Below are 13,787 nucleotides of genomic sequence, written 5' to 3' on the forward strand. Positions count from 1 at the left end.
GATTTCCACAGAACTCCATGGAAGAACTTCCATGGACTTCACTAGGAAGTGGTTTATTTCTGCAGTGCCCCTAATTCCACCACGGTGTTTAAACACTCTGGTTCACTAGTCTATGATGTACAGTGCTTACATGCCAAGTAGAGCATAGTTTATCTCAGTTCTCATAAAACTCTACTGCAAAAAACAAATGGAAGCTATTAAATAATTCAAGGGTGCCATAGCCATCAGCTGGCTGAATACCTGTGAAACAATGTGCTTACAGAATGTGACACCAAACCTTGTCTTACTCAGAAGCAAGAAAACACTTTCTGCTGAGAAAAAAAATTAAACACACAGCAAAACTTTTTTTTTTTTTCTCATCCTGGATCTTTTAATAACAATAACAGTGTGACCACAGCACTTCATATCCAAGTAAGGATGAATTATGATTGGAAATCAACATCACCTATTCAATCTCCAGATGTAAAATATGTGTAAGGTTACAATTGGAGCAACCAGATGAAATACCATTGGGACAACAAAATAACTGTTACATCTAATTCTCAAAATTAGTTTTAAGTTTAAAGCAACCACAACTAGCACTACAAAGGCCCCTGGATCATAGCAGCTACATAGATTAATAGAAGTCACTTGCTCCATAGATGTCCCACAGTCTCTAAGCCAAGAGGTGCAGTCCCCTCTGTATAAATCAATGGACTCTATGGCCAAGCAGCTTTGGCTTCCCAGACAGCCCCCCAGCATTTTTGCCTTAAAAGGGGCTATAAAAGTTTCAGGCATATCAAATACCATAAAAGCCATACTGAGACCCACAGAATGGTGGTTTTTATTTCAGGAACCTGTAGATATGTGTTGCTGCATTCAACAATAGAGTGAGAGCACATGGATGTGAAATTCAGCTGTGAAAATGCAGGAGGGCTCTTGTAGAGCTGAGCGAGACAGATCCCATGTAGATTCAACCCTGCTTCCTTGCAGTCTTTGTGGGGACTCAGATAAAGGAGCTGCTGGAAGGAACCCACTCCAGAAACAAAGCTGTGTTTTGTCTGGGGTGGAGCATTCTCTCCAAAACAGAATTCACAGAGAAGAAATACTTCTGCAATCTGAACAAGCAAACAACTGGAACCTGAGAGTGATGCCAGGGAAGTATCGTATTTAAGTGTTGACTTCAGTATGTGTGCAAGCACAGCTGCTTTGAGGCTTAGAGGTTAAGCATGAAGAACTTGTAAGCATCATAATTTTAGGCACTAGTCAAAGTGATATATAGGCACTGTAAATTCTTTGTGGGTTTTCCACCCAATTCCTTACCTACATGTGCAGTAAGCCACTATGGATGCGCTTTATGATACAAAAATACTCACCAATGGTTTCCTACCCTAGAGAGCAACTGATTGAACAGACAATATGGATTCCATGGAACAGTCATGGCAAGGAAACTCAAAGAGATCAAAGAGGTTAAAGCAGCAGACAAGGTATAGAAAATTAAGCACTGAGGTGAATTGAAACAGACAAGAAAAAATGTGATAGCTGCAAATCTTTGTGGATGTGAACAAACACACAAGTGACTGCCTGGGCCATACTGAGTTTCCACTCATGCACAGACACATCTTTACATACGTTGCAGGACACTCAGAAAGAAACTTGGCCTTGAACACAGGGCTGCCAAACATTTCAACAAAGTACAACTGGCCCAGAGATAGTAAGATACAGTGCTGAGACAAAGCTTCCAATGGAAACAGGAGAACAGGAAAAATCATTTCTATGTTCAGTTTAGCTCCTCCTTTTAGGACACGGTCACTTTCACACATGCCCATCGTTAATTAGTGAAGCAGTTTCGCAATGCTCTGACTATGAACCATGGCTCTCTTTTGTCCAACAGCCACTGTGGAGGAGAGGAACTGCAGAGGGAAACATGCAGTGCCCAGAAATCACATGTACATTCAATACATTTTGGACATTTGCTCAACTAGCCTTGATCCAATCCTGCCGCAAGAGTACATCTAATTTGGTGGAATGGGAGAGAAATACGGTCACTGTTTGAAAACACACTGGGATGAGAACCAAAATGCATGTGTGTCAGGGCTGGGTGTTTGGGAGGTTCATTTCAAAAATGCTCCCATGGACATAGCTGCCAGCTGAATCCAAAACAAAAAGGTCCTGGTCTGGCAGTCTGTCACTGCTGCGATTGCTTGCAATGCTCCACCACCCCAAGCAGTGCTCATCTCCCCAGTCCCAGACGGAGCAACTCTTCCCAGCTCAAGGGGCAGGTCTATGTTTGAAACCACAGAGATGTAGAATCTGATGGAAACTGTATTCTTTGAGCCTGTGGGCAGTGCCCAGGGCTCTGGTAACACTACAATTGTTCCTTCATTTGCCGCTATTTAGTGGATACTCAGAGCAGCAGTAGCAGTTGGGCTCGTAAATTACAAGACAACAGACAAAGGGAATAAATGAGATAAAATTAAAGACATTACTCCTACATCCCATAAATTATCTCTGTAGTCTATTTTAACAGCGGGAATTTATCAGTGGATGTTAAAATAGTATGAAAAATAAACCCACCTAGCACACTAACTAGGCATTAATGAAAAAGCAAAATATTGTTTTGTGTTCTCCAAAACACAGAAAGCAAAATATTCCCGCCAGATCTCATAATGCCTATCCAGGGGAGAAAGAATCACAATCTTCTATATTGAAAAAGAGACTGAGCTGTTGGAGTCGGAAAGAAAATAAATTAATAAACCTAATTACACACTCCGCGCATGGAGGAATGGAAGGCGCTAAGTCAGCCCAGGAGAGCCGGGCGCTCTGACTGTGCTCACTTTACAACTTCCCCGGCACGGAGCGGCCCCGGAGGCGCCTCCCGGCGCTCCCGCGGGGCTGCGCGGGGCGGGCGCTCCCGGGGCAGCTCCGCGCTCTGCGCGGGCACCGCGGCGCTCGCACCGAGCTCCGCTTCGCCTCTCGGCGCCGTCCCGGGCAAACTCCGGCAGCGGAGCCTCCCCCGAGCGCACCGGGGCTGGGCTGTGTGCCGCGCTCCCTTAAAGGCGCCGCGCCTGTGCGAGCTGCGCTGAGCGCTGCCCCCCGCTGCCCGCGCAGAGCTGCGCAGCGCCCGCAGCCCGCGCCTGCACCAGCCTCGGCGGGGAGCGGAGCGCCTGGCATGTAGGAGCGAACAGAGGGAAAAGGTGCGGGGCGGGGAGCTGAGGGGGAGGAAGCCGGGTGGGGGGGAGGGGGTGAGGGGAGGAAGGGAAAAAAAAAAAATTTAAAAAAAAAAAAAAAAAGGGAAAAAAAAAAAAAAAAAAAAAAAAGAGCTGCCTCTTTAAATGCTGGGGGCTGAGCGCTTGCCGGGGCGTCCGCGGCGGATGCAGCCTCCCTCCCTCCCTCGGCCGAGCCTCCCCGGCGCTCATGCCCAGCGCGGAGCCGGCGGCGCGGCGCTCGGGCGCTGCCGTGCGCGGGGAGCAGCAGCCGCGCCGCGCCGGGGCCGTGATCCGCGATCCGGCCGGGCCATGATCCGGCCGCGCCGCCGCCCCTGAGCCGCTCCCGGCGCCGCGCAGCCGCCGGCCCCCGGGGTAAGTTGGGGAGGGCGGGGGAGGCGCACCTGGCCGGCGGCCCGGCGCGGCTCACCTGGGCGGCGGGGGGTGCGCTCGCTGCCGTCCCCTGCCCGGACCTCCCGACCTCCCCGCCTCCCCAGGCGCCCGCAGCCCCTCTCTAACAGGTGGCTCGGTGCCTGCCCGCTCCCCGGCGGCTCCTGCGCCTCTCTCCTGCTCCTCGCCGCCGCCTAACAGGTGGTGGTGCCGCCGCGCCTTCCTCCGTACAGGTAGGGAAGTGTCGTGTTCCCCCGTCCCCCGGGGCGCTGCTGGAGACTGCGCCGAGCGGGGAGAGCCGGGAGAGGAGAGGGAGCCTCTGTGGAGGGGGGAGCCGCGTTTGTGCCCGCGCTGCTTCTCCGGGAGCCGCTCGCCCGCCCTCATGGCCCCGCCGTGTGTCTGTCGTTGCAGCGGGCATGGGGAACCAGGTGGAGAAGCTGACCCATCTCAACTACAAGGAAGTTCCCACGGCCGACCCGACAGGTATGGACAGAGATGAAGGGCCCAGGATCGGGGTCTCCTACATCTTTTCGAATGACGATGACGAGCTGGAGCAGCAGCAGGATTCGGTGCATGACCTGGGGGGTGAGAACCCTGCCCTGCAGCCCTACGATCCCCAGCTGCACGAGGTGGAGTGCTCAGTCTATTACCGGGATGAGTGTATTTACCAGAAGAGCTTTTCAGAGGAGGACACGCAGCTAGAGGAGGGTGATGAAGGAGGTGGGGGGCATCTGAGCACCTACACCCCGGAGAACCTGCTGAATAGGTGCAAACCAGGCGACCTGGTGGAGTTTGTGTGCCAAGCGCAGTACCCGCACTGGGTGGTGTACGTCGGGGATTTTCAAGTTGTGCACCTGCATCGGCTGGAGGTGGTGAACAGCTTCCTGACCGACGCCAGCCAGGGCCGGCGGGGCCGCATCGCCAACCGGCTGTACCGCTACAAGCCGCTCAGCCCGGCCGCCGTGGTGCGCAACGCCCTGGAGCAGGTGGGCTGCAAGGACCGCGACTTGAGCTGGAGAAACTCTGAGTGTTTCGCTGCCTGGTGCCGATACGGCAAGCGAGAGTTTAAAATCGGCGGGGAGCTGCGCATAGGCAAGCAGCCCTACCGACTGCAGATCCGGCTGGGTGACAAGCGCAGCCACACGCTGGAGTTTCAGAGCCTGGAGGATCTGATCATGGAGAAGAGGAGAAATGACCAGATTGGTAAGGCTGCTGTGATCCAGGAGCTCTCCAGCCACCTGCAGACTGCAGAGGAGGAGGAAGAGGAGGAGGAAGACCATCATCATCCAGGTGCTCAGACTGCTGTGGAGTAGCAGCCTCAGCACCACCATTCTGCTTAGCCTGGGTGATGGGGATTAAAACTGAAGGCTGCGAAATTGAGCTGTTATAAGCCCTTTGGGCTGCTTCGGTGCAGCTTCATTCCAATCACATGTGAAAGGAAGGGGGAAAGCTGATTAAGTGTCTGTGCTTTAGTGCTTAACTCCTTCAGTGCTAGATGATAAAACCCCTGACTTATTTGTAGAGGATAAAACTCAGGGCAATTCTACCCCTCTCCTCTCTCACTTATTTCCCTTCCTCTCTGCCATGTTTGAACATAGCCTTTTCCTCAGCCATCTGCCTGTAGGCCTGACCCTACAAGATGCTAAATGCCTTTGACATCTCCTTATCAGCAGAAGTTAGTAGTACTTAATATCATTAAGAAGTAGCCAACGACTTCCAGGACATGACCATGTAGCTCTGAGCATGAGGATATTTTCCCTTCTCTGCTACTGTTTCTCTTCAGCTGTGGCTTCTGTTGGTACTGCAAGGAGCTGCTTCTCGCCAGGTTTGAGGCTTTGTGTGTTTAGTAACCAGTTCCCCAGAAAGCAGAAATCTCCACTTTTAAAGAAATTGATTGATTTTAAAGAAATGGGTTTGATGTGCCTGGTGCCTCCTTAATTGACAGGAGGTTGCAGGTGGGCTGGGGGACCTTCTCCTCTGCCATCAGCATGTGGCTCTGGGGACAGATTGTATTTATTGCTGCCAGGTCCCAGGGAAGGAAGGAAGTTTGCCTCCCCAGTTATACTCTGCACGCTGGTGTGTCTTAGGACTCCTACAGGCAGATGCTGAGCTGTGTCAGGGCTTGTTACAGGCTGCCTTGCCTTCTGGAGCAGATGGCAGAGCTCCTGACTATGCCTGTACACACAGAGGCAGTAGAAGCAGGTTGCTTATGTGTAAGAGTATGTCTTGAGTAAGCTGTGCCTCGAGAGGGTGATCTCTTGGCTGTGAGGGTGGCACAGGTTCTGCACCACAGTGAACACAGCTGTGATGGAAAGGAGCACAGGCTGGAAGACATAACAGACAGGGGGGCTTGGGTGTTCCAAAGCAGTTTCCTCTTCATATTTCCTTTTTTTTGCTAATTTCTATGGTCTGCAGCTGAGCTATAGCACTAGAGGAGAGGACATGCCTCCAAAGTTGTGCAAGTCCCTCAGGAAGGTGAAGTGGAGTGCTGCCTGCCCTGAATATTCCCTGAACTTTTATTCAGCTGTTGAACTAATCTACCACACAGGCAGCACTCTCAGATCTTTGTCCTGGAATCTGGAGTGTGTAAACAAGCACTGATTTGGAGGCAGTTTTTAATTCAAAATTCCTTCCCCTTAAAGCCCAATATGATGAGGTGAACTTGAAGACAAGCTTGAGTTCATTTAAATAATGGAAACTAACAGTGTGATGTAAACTTGAAGCATAATTTGTATGGTCTTCCCTGAAGTTGTTTACAGTTATACCACAAATAGCAAAGTACGCTATGTCCTTTCCACCCCTGCGACAGGAGCAAAGTTTGTTGTTTAATAATAGGTAGACACAAGCTTTTGATTAGTTAAAATTATATGAAGCAACTTTGCCAATTTGAGCCAAGTGGATTGTGGTGTCATGTTTTCTGCCTAAAATATACAAGCTAGCTGTGAAACACTAAAATCCAGGGGAAAGTTGAACACCAAGCTCCCTTAGAATGCTGTAGCTCAGGTGCCTACACTGTGGTTTTTTTCACCAATATGCAATTGAGTTATACTCAGGTTACTGTGGTTGTTGAGCAGGTATCTAACCTTGTTTTGGAAGCATATCTACCCATATCTGTCTGTGATAGGGTTAATATGTGGATGTCTGCACACAGGTTTTTATACAACTACTAGTAACTATTAAAGCTGAAATGATCACTGAGACAGTCTGAAAAAGAGTGAAGGAGAGTCTCTCTGTTGTACTTCTGACTGTTATAAGACAACAGATTATCTAGACCATGAGCAAATGTCTAGCTGTGGTTTCTTTCATACTGAAACCTTGTACATAACAAAGTTTATTTCACTGTGTAACATAGCTATGTAAAATAATATTTTCCTAGAGATATTTTTGGAAGTTTAAAAAAGCCCTTCATAACCTTGCATTTGAAAGTAAATTGTTATGCACGTTATTTTCCAGTTCTCTGAATGGGTTTATTTTTCATTCATGATCTAAAGTATATTCTAGGTCATAAAGTATAGAAACTGCTATCAATGTCAAATATTATGTATCTACAGGGTACAAAACAGTAAACTAGTTGTGAAAATATTTTTCCCTTGTGTCTGAAACATCAGAACTGTGACACTTAGCCATTTCTCTCCTTCTAAGATATCCTGCATAATCTGGCTTTTCTTTTTTTGTTGTTGTTGTTTGGTTGGGGTTGTTTTTGGTTGTTTTTTTTTTGGGGGGGGGGGTTATTTGTTTGGTTAGGTTTTTATGTTTTAATTTAAAGAAGGACCAAATCTTCTTGGGAATGGAGATCAAGGCTTATTTGAACCAACTGAAATCTTATCTTGTGCTGGTCTTGGTGCTTCTCTGTACCAGTCATGCCTTTTGGGATAAATTCCCCACAGGCACAAGGCCTTAGCAAAGAATTCCAGAGCTTGCAGTGCTTTGCTAGGACAGAGAGTGAAGGGAGAGCTTGCCTCACAGCAAAGTTTGGCATGCATTCTACTGTGTTATAAAACCCCTGTTCTCCTCTGACACCTGGGATACCAGTGTTTGATATTTGGAATCTTAAAATTTCCCTGCAAGCTATGTTTGGGAATTTATTGTCCCCTGACATTCCATTATGTGTAAAAGTAGAAGAAAGTGGAAAGCTTGGCATTTTTAAAATTTTTTTCTGAAAGAGGGTTACCTCCATCCAGGGATTTCTTATTCCAGCAGATAAAGATGCAACTGTTGAATCTTTAACAGGCAGGCTCTTTTCCCCTACTTGTTGATTAGGCAGTGTTATTTAATAGGTGCTACTAAACACCACTGCACACATTTCTAAGCTGTCTGGTTTTAAAGCCATGGCCCTGTAATGACCTGGATGTGAGAACAGAAATTGCTGTAGGAGCACATCTCAACTGCTTGGTTTCTTGTCTTTGCTGTCCTTTGCTCAGTTACTCTCTGCAGAGTAAGCTGGGATTTTTGGAGCTTGATATAAAAAAAAAAAAAAAACCTCCCAGGAAAGCTGACTCTTTTGTGTATGTGTCTACTTCAGGACTTTTACACAGATCACAAAGGAGAGGGGAAAGGAATAGGTAAAGTGCTCTTCTCTGCATCTGCTTTAACATAGAGAAATGCAGGTGTGATCCTTCTGCAGAGCTTGTGCTTTAGCAAAGGTCTTAAGCCTATATTAAGTTTAAAGTTTTGAGTAGACCTTACCTACTTGAGGCCACTTGAGAATCAGTAAGCCTATTCATGTGCTTGAAATTAAGTGTGTATTTACATTTCTTTATGAACGAGGGTCTGGAATTTCAATGTGATGTCTCTGGTGGGAGTGTGGAGGATCTGAGGTTGCATAATCAACAGGAGAGAACAAGTAGTGCAGTGAAAGCTGTTTCTCAAAGGGCCTCTTGTCCAAAGAGCTGATGGAACCCAGCCCAAACTCTGGCCTCAGTTTCCCCCAGAAATCCAGGAGCTGCACTGATTTGGTGGGAGGTGTGTTGTAGCAGTTGTAAACCAAGCTGGTGATCTGCTGCAGACTTCTCCAGTATCTTTGTCTTGTCATGCTTGAACTTTCCCTTGTATTTTTAACATGTAAAGGTAATATAATTTATTTTAAAAGCCCTTTGATTGTGCAAACACTTAATCTATATGAATTTACTCATTTGGGTATATCTACTGCTGTGAATATCAATATGCACATGTGAAGGCTGGCAAGGCTGAGCCCCAGATGTGCAAATGTAGCTCCAGCTAGGAAATGTAGATGAGCAGTCTTATTTCCCTGGAGTATTGGTGTGTTTGATGCAAATAATGCCTTGGAAAAGGTGTTGTAGTAAAACCTACAATTATCCATTGATTGAGTAATTTTAAAAACACAATTTAGACATTCACCTTCCATGGCAGGTGAACAAAGACATAAACTGACTATTTTGTTATCCCTGATTCTGTGTGAATGCAAGGTATTGATTACAGCAACCCTAGAACTCCTCTGGCCAATGTGGTAGGCAGTTGCAGAGGCAGGGAGAATTCCCAAAAGCAACTTCAAAAACTGTATTTTCTTACTTGGAAAAACACCTTCTTCAGAGTGAAGGACCCTAGACTATGGAAGTAAACCTTAAATTGTTTTGTATTAATGAAACCGTAGGTAAACTCCTTTTGTTCATTTGATTTCACTATTCCACTCAGTACTATCATAGGTGATATTGTATAATTATCTGTTTCAGGTTTTGAATGTAATGGTGGTTTTCTTTTTCTCTTCTCCTTTGGTTAAGTTTTACCAAAGGTCTGTCCTTGGGTATGTGAAGTGTGTTGTTGAGTGGTTTCCCACCTGTGCTTTTCTGACAATTAACAGCCCCAACCATAAAGCTAACAGCCATGTAGGAACAAATATTTTTTGAAAGCAAAATTTTAATTTTGTACAAGAGATCAGAGACTAGTAACTAAGTAAAGGAAGGAAATACATTGTTTCCAACAGCAGTTTCTATTTGTAAGAAATCTACTGTTAATTGAGTGTGCTTGACTGCTCTTAAAAATCAGTGTGCAGTGATAAGGCCAGAAGTATTGTACCATGGGCTTAGACTTTCAGATTAGGCTTTTTCTTTAACTGTGAATAGGAAGAAATCAGGGTGATTTTGAACACCAGTGGTTTAGATGGTTTAAATTCCTTTGCATTAATACTGGATTAGAAGCTTTCTTTAAATGCACACTTGAAATTCCTGACATTGTAACACTTCATGAAATCATCCACAATAAGAAGTGTAATCACAAATATGATTTTTTTCCCACCATGAGCATTTTCTGTAAGCTGTCTTTTGTCAGTAAATGTTGAATTGTTAGTGAAAATATCTTCTTTTCCTGAGAAAGAAGTATGCATCATTGATTGTACCATTTCCTTCAAAATGAAGGGCATTGCATAGTAACTCAAAAGAAATAAAAGATTTATAGTATCTTTTACAACCTTTCTTCTCTTTGTTTTTTTCTTTTTTTTTTGAATGGCATGTTTTCCTCCAGCTTTTTGAAAAAAATCATAATTTCTCATGATGAATACATCAGACATAAAACAATCAATATTTTCACTGCCTTCACACATCAGATCAAAATCTAACTCTTTGGTCGTGTTCTTGCAACAAAGAGAGGAAGAATAATCTCTGTACAAGGCCAGACCATCAGATGCCTAATAGGTGATAGCTGTATTAAATCCAGTGAGGATCTGGCCCATAATTTAATTTTTAAGTGGAAAATTAATTCAGCAGCAGATCATATAGTATTAGCTGGCACTGGGGCCTGTCTTGTCTGCCAGCAACTGCTGAAGGAACAGATGTAGTGTCTGCCAGAGGGAGAAATGAGAGAACAGAACTCACAGGGAGTTTGTGGGGAAATCTGTACAACTGTTCAGTTTGTGTGTTTTGTCTCAGATCCATGAGCTAGTGTGGGATCATTGTTCTACCCACACCAGGCTTAGGGACATTTCTTAATCAAGGTGACAAGGCTTGTGTGTTGTGGTGAAATATTACACCCCTAGGGTGACAATTCTTAATTCATTAAAGCTTTCCACTGGATACATATTCACAATGGCAAAAACAGTGATGCAACCAACAAACTGTACTTGTACTCAAGATCCTGACCTCAAGGAGATATTAGAATCTCACACAAAGGGACTGAGTCAGCTCCAGCAAGAATTCCTTTGAGTGGAACCATCCTGAGGAAATCTAGCTGTAACAAGATGAGACTTCTGCTGAAAGTATTGCTGGAGATTTAGCTCGTCTGTGGGTGGCAGCTGTCTGTGACAGCTGTCTTATAGGTGTGTGAAAGTGAGACAAATTTTTATATCAGAGACAGCAGCTTTCAAGGCTGCAGGTGTGAATCTACCATAACATCAAATTTGTAGCTCTGGTACAGACTTAGGTGACTTTGAACAAGATGTATGAGGCATCCAGCTGTGCTCTGTGTGACTGCACGAGTGCCTACATTTTCAGGTGTCTGATACTAAATTTGAAAACATGAACAACCAAAAATGTGATTTGGGTGACTGGATCAATATGTGAAAATGCCTGCTCAGTTATCTCCTAGCACTGGAGGCCACTGAACTCTGAAGCTTCATAGTTTGACCTGTTTTATTGTGCGTGTGTATTTATTTAGTCACCATCGTGTTTTGTTGAGGTTCTGGGTCTTTTTATTTTTTTACCCTGGAGTTTCTCCAGATACATAAAGCAAAGCAGTCCATGAGTTCTGTGACAGCCTGTGCCTATAGGGAGGGAGATCCTGCTTGCTAGATCCCCCTCCCAGTGGCTGCTTCCAGAATCTGTGACCTCACATACCAAAAAGAACCATCTTGAAAAGGATATTTGCATTGTTCTTATGTCAGAACACACCTGAGCTAGAAATAGGGTAATATAAAATGCATGTACAGGTCACGATTGTGATGAGGTCTCTGCACTCCTGGCTGGTTGCTCTGAGCCACTGGATGTATACAGAGAGCTTTTCTCTTCAGTGCACTGTGGATCACTTCCAGTACAACACCCATGAAGGTCCTCACCCCACAAAAATCTAGAAGTGATGGGAAGATTGACTCCCCATCATCCCCAGGCAGAAGAGGAGATCAGTTTTCCGTCTTCATCTGTCCTGAAATTCTGGTCAGATCTCTAGGATACTGTATAAAATCCTGCTGCCCACCACTAACACTCCTTTGTCATTGTAAAGGAAGATGCTCAAGTTTCAATTTGGGAGTGGTTGCCTTGTGCCTTTTCCAAAGAGCTCTGCACTGTGGCAGGAGGCAGTGCCTGTGGCCAAGGGCAAGGTGCCCAAGGGCTAGAGGGAAAAGGAACAGGAGACTTGCATAATCATGGCAAATCCATAGCAGTGGAAGGGCCCTCTGCAGATCCTCCAATCTACCCATGTGCTCAAGACACATTCAACTGCAGCAGGCTCCTCAGGGCTGAATCCAGTCCTGTTTTTCATAACTCTAATTATGGAGACTGGGGACTTCTTAAAGCAGCCTTTCACCACTTATGTGGTGGAGGTTTTTTGTATTTGAGTTTTGTCAAGGACCCCTTGATCATCTATGACACCTCTGCTTGGCTTCTTGCACATGGGAATGGACCATGTTCTGTTTTCCAATCCAATAAGCAGGGACTGCCTGTCCCTCCTTCAGCTGGAGGATCAGGCTCTCCTTGCACCCAGGAGAGAATCCAGCAGCCTCCTTTTCATCATCTCTGTAGCTCCACAGTTTGCTGACCTCCTGCTGCAGCTCCTTCCCTTGGTTACAGAGATGCTTCATCAGCACAGACCTGCAGAAAAGCAGCCCCAGGAGCACCCTGCAGCCTGAGACTGCACAGCTGGGTCCTCCCTGTGGCAAGGGCCCCAACCCTCCAGTTGCTCTCTCACTCTTACTGAGCAAGAGAAGATGGAAAAACTTGTGGGTTGAGATTAAGACAGAGACATCAGTGACTCGTGACTGTCACAGGCAACCCAGACATAATGAGGAAAATTACATGTAATGTCAAATAAAATAGGTTTGAATGGTGAGAAAGAAAGAAAAAAATTAAAACAAACCTTTCTTTGCTTTTGCCCATGACACCAAGGGGTGCAGGTGTGGAGATGGGCTGTGGTGAGCCCCTCCCAGCCCCTCCTGGCCTTCCTCCCTCCTTCTCCTTCTCCTTCTCCTTCTCCTTCTCCTTCTCCTTCTCCTTCTCCTTCTCCTTCTCCTTCTCCTTCTCCTTCTCCTTCTCCTTCTCCCTGTCCTGGCACAGGCCCTTCCCTGGGCTGCAGGAATGTCTCTGCTGAGGTGCTGCCTGAGGGTATCTCAGCTCTGGCCCTGCAGCCCCTCGTGCCCTCCTCCTCCTCCAGACCCCTCTGCAAGGTCCCTGCAGCTGCTTCCTCCTTGGATGCCAGTGGCACATCACCACCATTGCTGAGCATCTCTTGCTCTCAGTGGAGTTCCTGGCCCCTTCTGGGCCAGACTGCCTGTCAGCCACAGCACACTGCTGACTGTGTGCCAGGGCCAGCCACCTCACAGATCACTCCCAAACACTGGATCCTAAGTCCAGGGGAAAGGAAGAACTCAAAGCACCCGTTGGTCAGGAAGATCTGCCAGATCTTGTTGGAAGGGTCTGGAGCTTGCTAGAAACTATTTGCTATCATTTGCTATGTCAAATGATCAGTGAGGGTCATTTGTCTCACCCCAAGTGGCTGAGACTTGTGATCAGTCCCTATGTTGAAACCAGAATTTGTTGCTTGCATTTAGTTAGTCAGCAGAAATTAACTGCTAAGAATTAACTATTTAGAATTGAGGACCATATAGAAGTCTATGGTCTCTAATTTTTCCTCTCTCCTGAGCTACTTTTGTCCTGTCCTATTCAGAAAAATCATTCTGGGACAAGCCCTATTCTTTGTGCAGTAGTAAGTGCGATGAGGTCTCAAGATGTTTACAAAGTATTAATTAACTCAATAACCAGAGGGCAGAGGAAATGACATGAGTATGTTCTGGACCATGAAATAGATGACTCACATCCACGAAAAAGGTTTAATTGAGCAAAACAGGTACACAAGTGTACCTGGCTCACCACAGAAATTGTACAGAGGAAGACAAGCCACGAGAGAGAAAAGGATCAAGGCACCCTGACAGCACACAGAGAAAAGTGTGCAGTGCTTATGTAAATCCTGCTTGTGGAAAACAGGTCTCTGCACACAACTCATCCAGCTCCCAGAGAAGGCAGCTGGCAGCACTCTCCTTTACAAAGCCTTCAT

At 46.2% G+C, this 13,787-nt stretch overlaps 1 protein-coding gene across 3 annotated transcripts; it reads left to right on the forward strand.

The window, feature by feature from the left end:
• Positions 1-3,074: 3,074 nt before the first annotated feature.
• LRATD2 (LRAT domain containing 2) lies at positions 3,075-9,998 on the forward strand. 3 transcript variants are annotated; one of them, XM_079301906.1, is made up of 2 exons: positions 3,075-3,176; positions 3,987-9,998. In XM_079301906.1, exon 2 carries the CDS (start codon positions 3,992-3,994, stop codon positions 4,886-4,888), a length of 897 nt encoding a protein of 298 aa, XP_079158032.1. In that variant the 5' UTR covers positions 3,075-3,176; positions 3,987-3,991; the 3' UTR covers positions 4,889-9,998. The 3 variants fall into 3 exon arrangements, with proteins under 3 accessions (XP_079158032.1, XP_079158031.1, XP_079158030.1); XM_079301905.1 differs by lacking the exon at positions 3,075-3,176 and adding an exon at positions 3,317-3,560 and having other exon boundaries at positions 3,987-5,443; XM_079301904.1 differs by lacking the exon at positions 3,075-3,176 and adding an exon at positions 3,622-3,808 and having other exon boundaries at positions 3,987-5,443.
• Positions 9,999-13,787: the final 3,789 nt, after the last annotated feature.

This window comes from Erithacus rubecula (assembly GCF_903797595.1).
Source record: "Erithacus rubecula genome assembly, chromosome: 3".
Classification (NCBI taxonomy): domain Eukaryota; kingdom Metazoa; phylum Chordata; class Aves; order Passeriformes; family Muscicapidae; genus Erithacus; species Erithacus rubecula.

Bases quoted from the DNA above. Each gene is read 5' to 3' on its own strand.
- LRATD2 (XM_079301906.1), top strand. From the start codon at position 3,992: ATGGGGAACCAGGTGGAGAAGCTGACCCATCTCAACTACAAGGAAGTT.